This window comes from Gopherus evgoodei, chromosome 3 (assembly GCF_007399415.2).
Source record: "Gopherus evgoodei ecotype Sinaloan lineage chromosome 3, rGopEvg1_v1.p, whole genome shotgun sequence".
Taxonomy (NCBI): domain Eukaryota; kingdom Metazoa; phylum Chordata; order Testudines; family Testudinidae; genus Gopherus; species Gopherus evgoodei.
The window spans coordinates 2103908-2113582 of record NC_044324.1 but is presented as its reverse complement, the minus strand read 5'-3'; the positions used below and the strand labels follow the sequence as shown (position 1 = coordinate 2113582).

At 64.3% G+C, this 9675-nt stretch overlaps 1 protein-coding gene across 1 annotated transcript; it reads left to right on the top strand.

Annotated features, from left to right (window-relative positions):
- The first annotated feature begins 929 nt into the window (after positions 1-929).
- Positions 930-9675, top strand: C3H12orf10 (chromosome 3 C12orf10 homolog). Its single transcript, XM_030554472.1, has 7 exons — positions 930-1103; positions 4747-4859; positions 5814-5973; positions 7297-7446; positions 7844-7966; positions 8751-8932; positions 9294-9675. Exons 1-7 carry the CDS (start codon positions 930-932, stop codon positions 9478-9480), a joined length of 1089 nt encoding a protein of 362 aa, XP_030410332.1. The 3' UTR covers positions 9481-9675.

Genomic DNA, 9675 nt, shown 5'->3' with positions numbered 1-9675 from the left:
GCCAGCCCTGAATGGAGGTGAGCTGTGGCAGTAGGGTGGCGCAGAGAGGGAGGCAGGAAGTAACCCGGGGGGAGTGGGGGATGGAGGAACTGCCCCTCCCAGCTCACCTCCGCTCCACTGCCTCCACTTCTCCCCCATCCTGCCCAGGCTTGCCATGCGAATCAGCTGTTTTGTGGCAAGCCTGGGAGGGAGGGGGGGAGAAACAGAGCGGCGGCGGCAGCGCACCCAAGGGAGCAGGCGGAGCGGAGGTGAGCTGTGCTGGTGGGGGGCACGGGGAGGGCTGCAGGAAGTAACCCTGGGGGGGGCAGAAGAACCGCTCCCTCCCAGCTTACCTCCACCTCCTCCCCTGAGCGTGCTGCCGCTCCGCTTCTCCCCCCTGGAGGGAGGGAAGGGTAGGAGGGGAAATGCAGCATGCCCGGCGAGGAGGCGGGGCTGGGGATTTGGGGAAGGAGTTGTAATGGGGCGGAGTTCCGGGGGAGGCATGGGAAAATTTTTTTGCTTGGGGCAGCAAAAAACTTGGAGCCGGCCCTGCAGATAGTGTCCTGCCACCTCTCACCGCCAATACAGCTAGGGAAAAACTAGTCCTGGTCTCAACATACAGTTGCATCAGTTTAACTAAAGGTGTAGGGGGTTTGATCCCTTAAAAGTGCAAAACCCTATGTAGCTGCCTCATTTGATTTAAAGCCTGGCTTTTATAGCTCGAGTTTCCACTGATTCCTTACTGAGTACTGTACAGGAGGTCAGGCTGGATGATCACAATGGTCCCGTCTAGCTTCAGACTCTATGAACCCAGGTCTGGTTCTCTGCTTCTCCAGAGGCAGCTGGAGCGAGACTGGCTCACACAGGGAGCACATGGGCGGTGAGGGCAGAGGTCGCTTGGCCTTGGTGCGCATGCTCAGAGCGCCGCGGGGCATGCGCAGTAGCGGCGGATGGGGCTCTGGCTCAGGGCGGCCCGGCTGCTGCTCCGACCCCGCCCCATGCCGGGCCCCGGCCCCAAGCGGCCCCGCAGCGCCATGGCCCCGCGCATCGGTACCCACAACGGCACCTTCCACTGCGACGAGGCGCTGGCCTGCTACCTGCTGCGGCTGCTGCCCCAGTACCGGGTACGGGACCCCCCCGCCCAGCGCCCGTGGGCCGGGACCGGACCGGGATCCCGCCCCCCCGTTACCCCTTCCGGACCGGGACCTCCCTGGCATCCCGCAGCCCCCTTCGGACCGGGACCCCCCCGCTCAGCGCCCGTGGGCCGGGACCGGACCGGGATCCCGCCCCCCCCGTTACCCCTTCCGGACCGGGACCCCCCCGCTCAGCGCCCGTGGGCCGGGACCGGACCGGGATCCCGCCCCCCCGTTACCCCTTCCGGACCGGGACCCCCCCGCTCAGCGCCCGTGGGCCGGGACCGGACCGGGATCCCGCCCCCCCGTTACCCCTTCCGGACCGGGACCCCCCCCGCTCAGCGCCCGTGGGCCGGGACCGGACCGGGATCCCGCCCCCCCGTTACCCCTTCCGGACCGGGACCTCCCTGGCATCCCGCAGCCCCCTTCGGACCGGGACCCCCCCGCTCAGCGCCCGTGGGCCGGGACCGGACCGGGATCCCGCCCCCCCCGTTACCCCTTCCGGACCGGGACCCCCCCGCTCAGCGCCCGTGGGCCGGGACCGGACCGGGATCCCGCCCCCCCGTTACCCCTTCCGGACCGGGACCTCCCCGGGACCTGGGATCCCGCCCCCCCCGTTACCCCTTCCGGACCGGGGCCTCCCCGGGACCTGGCATCCCGCCGCCCCCCGCAGCCCCCTTAGGACCGGGACCTCCCCGGGACCTGGCATCCCGCCGCCCCAGCCCCCTCCGGCCCGGGACCCCCCCGGTCAGCGCCCGTGGGCCGGGACCGGACCGGGATCCCGCCCCCCCGTTACCCCTTCGGGACCGGGACCTCCCCGGGACCTGGGATCCCGCCCCCCCCCGTTACCCCTTCCGGACCGGGACCTCCCCGGGACCTGGCATCCCGCCGCCCCCGTTACCCCTTCCGGACCGGGACCTCTCTGGCATCCCGCCGCCCCCTCCGGCCCGGGACCTCCCCGGGACCTGGGATCCCGCCCCTCCCTCCGGCCCGGGACCCCCCGGCTCAGCGCCCGTGGGCCGGGACCGGACCGGGATCCCGTCCCCCCCATTACCCCTTCCGGACCGGGACCTCCCTGGCATCCCGCAGCCCCCTCCGGCCCGGGACCTCCCCGGGACCTGGGATCCCGCCCCCCCCAGCCTCCTCCGGACCGGGACCCCCCCGCTCAGCGCCCGTGGGCCGGGACCGGACCGGGATCCCGCCCCCCCCGTTACCCCTTCCGGACCGGGACCTCCCTGGCATCCCGCCGCCCCCCGCAGCCCCCTTCGGACCGGGACCTCCCCGGGACCTGGGATCTCGCCCCCCCCAGCCCCCTTCGGACCGGGACCTCCCTGGGACCTGGGATCCCGCAGCCCCCTCCGGACCGGGACCTCCCCGGGACCTGGGATCCCGCAGCCCCCTTCGGACCGGGACCTCCCCGGGACCTGGGATCCCGCAGCCCCCTTCGGACCGGGACCTCCCCGGGACCTGGGATCCCGCAGCCCCCTTCGGACCGGGACCTCCCCGGGACCTGGGATCCCGCCCCCTCCGGACCGGGACCTCCCTGGGACCTGGGATCCCGCCCCCCCAACCCCCTCCGGCCCGGGACCCCCCCGCTCAGCGCCCGTGGGCCGGGACCGGACTGGGATCCCGCCCCCCTCGTTACCCCTTCCGGACCGGGACCTCCCTGGCATCCCGTCACCCCCCGCAGCCCCCTTCGGACCGGGACCTCCCCGGGACCTGGGATCCCGCCCCCTCCGGACCGGGACCTCCCCGGGACCTGGGATCCCGCCCCCCCCGTTACCCCTTCTGGACCGGGACCTCCCTGGCATCCCACAGCCCCCTTCGGACCGGGACCTCCCCGGGACCTGGGATCCCGCCCCCCCCAGCCCCCTCCGGACCGGGACCTCCCTGGGATCCCGCCCCTCCCTCCGGACCGGGACCCCCCCGCTCAGCGCCCGTGGGCCGGGACCAGACCGGGATCCCGCTCCCCCCCGTTACCCCTTCCGGACCGGGACCTCCCTGGCATCCCGCCGCCCCCCGCAGCCCCCTTCGGACTGGGACCTCCTCGGGACCCCGCCCCCCCGCAACGCCCTCCGGACCGGGACCTCCCTGGGATCCCGCCCCTCCTCCCAGCCCCCTCCGGACCAAGACCTCCCCGGGACCCCGCCCCCCCGCAGTTCCCTCCGGATCGGGACTCCCTGGGATCCCGCCTCCCACCAGCTTTCTTTGGACTGGGACCCCTCCCCGTCTCCCTCTGGACCGGGACCTCCCTGGGACCCCACCCCCCCAGCCCCTCCGGACCAGGACCTGGGATTTCCCTGCCCCCACCCCCCCAGTTCCCTCCAGACCAGGAGTTCTCCAGAACCCCCCCCCCCAGCTTTCTCCAGTCCAGGACCTTCCTGGGACCCCCTCCTCCCCCCAGCTCCCTCCAGACCGGGATTTTCCTGGGACCCCGACCTGGGATCCCGCCCCCAGCCCTGCTTTCTCCGGACCGGGACCTCCCTGGGACCTGGGATCCCACCCCCTGGGACCCTCCAGTTCTGCCCTCCCAGTCCCAGCTCCCTCCAGGACCTGGAATCCTGACCCTCAGGGCCCCCCACTTGCCTCCCCCAGCTCGCTGTGGACCAGGACCTCGGGGCCTGTCCCCGTTTCCTCTGGGACCTCCATGGGACCTGGAATCCCAATCCCCCACCCTTGTCTGTCTGGACTGAGAGACACACAAACACCCCCAGGACCTGGATCCCACACCCTGCTCCCTCCACATCAGGAGCCCTCTGGGATCCACATCACCCGGGGCCTCCCCACCCTGCCCCCTGGAACAAGGCCCCCATTTCCCGGTACCCTCCCCCCACCCTGAAACTGAGACCCCCCCAGTCGCAAGCACTCCCCTGAGACCGCTTTCTCCCTAGACCCTTTCCCAAACCAAGACCCCACAGCTGCCCTCCCGGGACCTGGCCCACCATCTGACCCCTCCCCCTGGGAACTCAGATCTCTGGGACACCCCACCCCCCCGCAAACTGCTTCCACCCTGGGAACTTATCCTGCAGCCCCTTCTCTGCCAGGAATTTTGACCCCCAACTGGGATACCCATCCCCTGGGACTCCCGGCATCCCCACCCAAGACCACCAGACACCAGGACTTCCTCCTGCCTTCTGAGAACAGGACCCCCATCCCCCAGTACCCCTCCCCTTCTCATCATCCTGGGATCCAACATTCTCATCCCTTGGGAAACCTCCATCCCCTCCTGCTGGCACTGGGGCATGCACCCCTCCCTTTCCCTTGGGATTCCCAGTCCCCTTTGCCCTGGGATTCAGCAACCCTTTTCTGGGACCTCGAACCCTGGACACATCTCCCTCTGGCACCTCCTCCTCCTTTTCCCCAAACCTCCCCTCCCGGGCACCCCCCATCCCCTCTGCGAGACTGGGACTAGCACTAACACACCCTGGGACTAGGGACAGGGATCCATCCCTTCATCTTTCCTAGGAGACACTAGCCCCAGAAAGCCCTGGTTCCTTCCCCCTTGCTTGCCTCTGGTCACTGCTGAGTCCAAGCCCTGCCCACGCTCATAAACACAGGGTGGAGCTGAATTCACTCCGATACCGAGTTGCCTTGTGTAAGGGAATCTTTCATTGTGTGCACCCCCCGCTCCCAGGATGCAGAGATCATCCGGACGCGGGAGCCCCAGCTGCTGTCCGAGTGCGACGTGGTGGTGGATGTGGGTGGCGAGTACGACCCTCAGAAACACCGGTACGATCATCACCAGAGGTGAGGATGGAAACGCACAGCCTGTGTCTGGCCCCTCCCATCACGGGGGCTCAAAGTTCGTTGCAAAGGAAAGGGCAGGAGCAACACGGCTCCCTTTATAGATGGAGAAACTGAGGCACGGAGAGGGGGAGGGGAATTGGAGTGGACCAGCTGACAGGGCGCTGGGCTGGGACGCAGGCCACCTGGGTTCTATTCCTGGCTCTGCCGCTGACCTTAGGCATGTCCCTTCCATTCTCTGGGCCTCTTTTCCCTCCTGCTCTGTGTCTGTTTCAAATGTGACCTCTTCTGGCGCGAGACTGTCTGTACAGCACCTAGCACAGTGGGTCTCTGATCTCGACTCCTGGGAATCTGTTAATTATGTAACAGCAAAGTGACTTGCCCAAGATCCTACACCAAGCCACTGAGTGGAACCCAGGTGTCCTTACTTTCACCGGGGCACAGGGCCTGGACCTGTCCCTCTAAGGGTATGTCAACACTGCATTGTAAACCCAGCCTCAGACTTAGATTTCAGCCCAAACCTTCCTAACATCCACACAAAATCTGACTGACGGGGGCCAGGAAACCCTCCAGACCTGGGTCCTAGGACCCAGCCCAGCAAGGGAAGAGAGGTCTGAGTTCAAGCCCTGTCATTTTGCAGTATGGGCGCAGCTCCAGCCGCAGACCTGAAGTCAGAAGGGCTGTGTAGTGGGTTAGCCTGGCTCTGAGATGCTGGTCCAGCCATTGTACGCCCAGGTTTACGATGCAGTGTGGATGTCAAGCGCTGGCTTGGAAACACTGAGTCCAAGAGCTTGGGTGCCCCAGATCTGGGGTTTCGATGCAGTGTGGACACCCCTAATGGGCTCGGACACAGCAATGGCTAGCATTTCATTGATTTGTGGTGTATTATACACCAAAGGAGATGGGGTCACCCCGGGGCCTTAGGAGCTCTGGCTAATTCTTCCCTGCCTTTTGCAGGTCCTTTGCACAGTCCATGCACTGCCTGAGGCCCGACAAGCCCTGGAAAACCAAGCTGAGCAGTGCGGGGCTGGTGTATTTCCATTTTGGCTCCCAGATCCTGGCCAGCCTACTGGGGCTGAAGGAGGAGGATCCGGTAGTGCAGGTGCTGTACGATAAGGTAGGAAGTAAGGAGGTGGGGTGGGCGGGTGCTGACTGGGGTGCCCCATGCACCAGGGCTAAAGATGCCTGTTTTCCTCCTTAGAAAAATCATAACTAACACCCCTTTCTGGCCCCTCCTCTCTGAGGATCTCAAAGCACTTTGCCTCCTATGTGGTGGATTGGTATTCTTAGCCTTGTTTTATAGCTGGGGAAATCGAGGCACAGAGCAGGGACGTGTCTTGCCCAAGAACAAGTGGAAGTGGGATTGGAACCCCAGCCCCCCACCCCCCTGCTCTAACCATTACACCCCCTTCCCCTCCCGGACCTGGGAATTGAACCCAGGAGTCCTGACGCCATCACCTTGCTCTAACGACTGGCTGATGCTCCCTGTGTAAAAAGTCCTGTTCTGCTCAGCTTCCCCAGGAACCACTCCCTTTTTTTAGGCACTTGCTCGCTGTCCATATTCTCAGATTCCCACCATGATGGGGGGCGATGGGGGATTCATCCCAGCTGCACCCCAGAGACAGGGGAAGGCAGGTAGCTGCTGTCTTGTTCGGAAGCTGCAGGGGCCAGGTTGGCTCCTGGTACAGGCTCGACCTCACCTAACTTGAAAAGCACCCATGGGACTTGGCAGGGGAGCAGAATTGCAGATGGGTAAGAATGCCCCATCCTTGCCTCTGTTCTGACACAGGATGTCCCTGCTTCTGGGATAGAGGGGTCCCTGTGTCGCTGGGATCCCCCAGGAGCGGCTCTTTGGCCTGGCCTGCCTAGCAGGAATATTGGGGTGTGAGGGGAACTGGAGAATCTCTGCATATGGTTTCCCGCTGCTGCGTTCCCGGAGTCGCTGTGGTTTACAGTGGGCGCTCTGTCCTCCACCACCCTAGCCAAGTTCAAATCTGTGCCATATAAACAGAGCTTAAGGCACAGCTAGGCGCGGCAGCTGCTCTCAGGACAGGTCGTTTTCCCAGCTGCCCTTGCTCCTTCTGCCAGTAGCTGGAAATGCAGAGTTTGGGGGCTCAGAAGGCCAAGCTGGGTCCTTTCCTGCATCATGCATTTTGGCGGCTGATAAAGGATCTGCAGGGGGGGCCGTGCTGGTGATTCTGTCTGAGCCAGAGCAGACTCTGGCTTGGTCTGGGGATCTGCAGGGCTGGTGGGAGTTAACCCTCTTTGTGGCACTGAAGCTGGCAGGTCACTGTGGCCGCTGTCTCAGACGGGCCTGTTTTTACGGCCTCTGATCTGCTCGTGACCAGCCTGAATCCGCCACGAGGTTCCATCGGGAGGCAGGCAGGGCCAGGCAGCTCCGCCTGGCCCCATTTTATCCTCTCCTCCGCCCCCATCCCAGCTATACGAGAACTTTGTGGAGGAGATCGACGCCATCGACAACGGCATCGCCCAGTGGGACGGGGAGCCTCGCTACGCCATGACCACCAACCTCAGCGCCAGGGTGGGCTACCTCAACCCCCGCTGGAATGACATGGACCAGGACACGGAGGTAGGCGCCTGGGGGGCGGAGGGGAAAGCACAGGTACTAAGTGGGCTGCACCATGGAAACATGAAGGGGAGCATAGAGCTGGACAGGAGGCGGGCGGTACCATAGGCACCAACTCTGAGAGTGCTCCGGGGCGCAAGCACCACAGCTGTTCAGCTGAGAGCAGCGGGCGGGCAGGGGCCTCGGGAGTGGGGGTGGAGTGGGAAGATTCAGGGGGTGGGGCCTTAAGGGAGTGGGTGGAGCAGGGGCGGGAAGATGCTGGGCCGGGGGGGGGGGCTTTGGGGGAAGGGGCAGAGTGGGGCAAGGCCTCCAGGTGGAGCAGGGATGGAGCCTCCCACGGGGAAAAATAAGTCAGCTGCTCCTTCCCCACATTAACGTCCCTGGCTTGTCTCTGCTCCAGGCTGGGTTCAGGAAGGCGATGGAGCTGGTGGGCGGGGAGTTCCGAGACCGTCTCGATTACTACCACCGCACCTGGCTGCCGGCTCACACGCTGGTGGAGGAAGCCATTCAGAAGCGCTTCAAAGTAACTTTGAGCATGCTGGGGTTCTTGGTCTGGGGGCTGCGACCAGCCCAGCTCGGGGGATGCCGGGATGGAAGAGGCTGATCTCTGTCCTGTCGGCTATACGCTGGGCTGGGGTGTTGAGCCTCGAGCTGCCCCCCGTTGGCAGGGGGAGCAGAGCTTGGGTTGAGGGGCTTGGCCCAGTGCTCAGCCTGGGTTTCCAAGGATAATTCATACCCCTTCCCAGCATCTCTTATCCAAGGATCTCCAAGCATGTGACGTCCACCGGGGGTGACGCCCACCAAAGACACACACTCAGTCAATAAATTTCCACTCTGCAGCAGTGGGGCAGCAACCTACCTGAGGCCATGCAGTGAGCTGGGAACAGAATCCAGGAGTCCTGATTCCCAACATGCCCCCTGCCTGCATTTCTCTAGTCACTGAACCTGCCTGGCAGTTATTCCCACCTGCTACTCCAGTGACTCTGCTCTCAGAGGCAAGTGGGTTTCTTTCGACCCCAACTCCATCCCTGGGGCTCTGACTACTATCTGTACCTCACTGGGCCAGGTACCGCACAGACACACAGTCATAAGCTTGCCTGAGTCAGGGACTTACCCACAGAGCTCAGACTCTAGACATGGGAGGGGAAACTGAGGCACAGAGTGGGGTCACCCAGCAGGTCAGTGGCAGAGCTGGGAATAGTCCCAGCCCAGGCACAATCGACTGTGGTCGTAATGGCCCAGCATCCCAGGAGCTCTTATCTGCTCCCCTCCCTTCCTGAGTCCCATGTCTCCCTCTCCTCTGGCAGGTGGACCCCAGTGGCGAGATCCTTGTGTTCTCCCAGGGCGGCTGCCCCTGGAAGGAGCATCTCTTCAGCCTGGAGTTGGAGCTGGGGGTGGAGAAACCCATCAAGTTCGTCCTGTACACAGATCAGAATGGCCAGTGGCGAGTACAGTGCGTCCCCGCCGGGCTCCACACCTTCCAGAACCGGTGAGATGCTCAGCCCCAGAGGCCCCACCCCCAGGCTTCTGCTTGCCCTGCAGAGCTCCCCCAAGCAATGGGGTGAGAGAGAGACAAGCCACTGCCTCTGCGAGAGGATGGGAGAGGAAGCCCCTAAACAACATAATTATACCAGTACAACCACTGTGTAAACTAGACCCTAGGGGGGCTCACTTGGGTTCACTTAAACCTGCTCCTAATGTAAACCAAAATCAGAGCATGTCTGTCTTTGGGTATTTCTGGGTGCTGACATGCTCAGTGTCGGGGGAAGTCGAGAGCCTTTGGACGCACGTCAAGTGCCCTGAGCTCAACCACGCCTCTTTGCTCCTTGCTCGGTTTCTCTCCTGGCCAGGCTGTCCCTGCCAGAGGAGTGGCGCGGAGTCCGGGATGAGGCGCTCTCCCAGATCAGCGGCATCCCAGGCTGCGTTTTCGTGCACGCCAGCGGCTTCATCGGAGGCAACCGGACCCAGGAAGGGGCGCTGCGAATGGCTCAGAGCACACTGGCTCGGCAGACCGGCTCCGACACACCGAGCAGCTGAATGCCCCCAGACTGTCCCAACAGAGCCAGTGTCACTAAGCCTGTCCAAGTCGTGCCGTGAGCAGAGCCAGCGGAGAGCTCCCGAACTGGGCCCTGGCCAGCGGAAACACTGGGAGGATTGAGGCCGGGTGGAATCACAGCGAGGATTGGAAAATGCTGAGAGTGGAATAATAAAGGATTGTGGATGGACCTGTCA

Bases quoted from the DNA above. Each gene is read 5' to 3' on its own strand.
- C3H12orf10 (XM_030554472.1), top strand. From the start codon at position 930: ATGGGGCTCTGGCTCAGGGCGGCCCGGCTGCTGCTCCGACCCCGCCCC. The intron at 7,447-7,843 runs GTAGGCGCCTGG...TCTCTGCTCCAG, and splicing joins ACATGGACCAGGACACGGAG to GCTGGGTTCAGGAAGGCGAT. The intron at 8,933-9,293 runs GTGAGATGCTCA...TCTCCTGGCCAG, and splicing joins CTCCACACCTTCCAGAACCG to GCTGTCCCTGCCAGAGGAGT.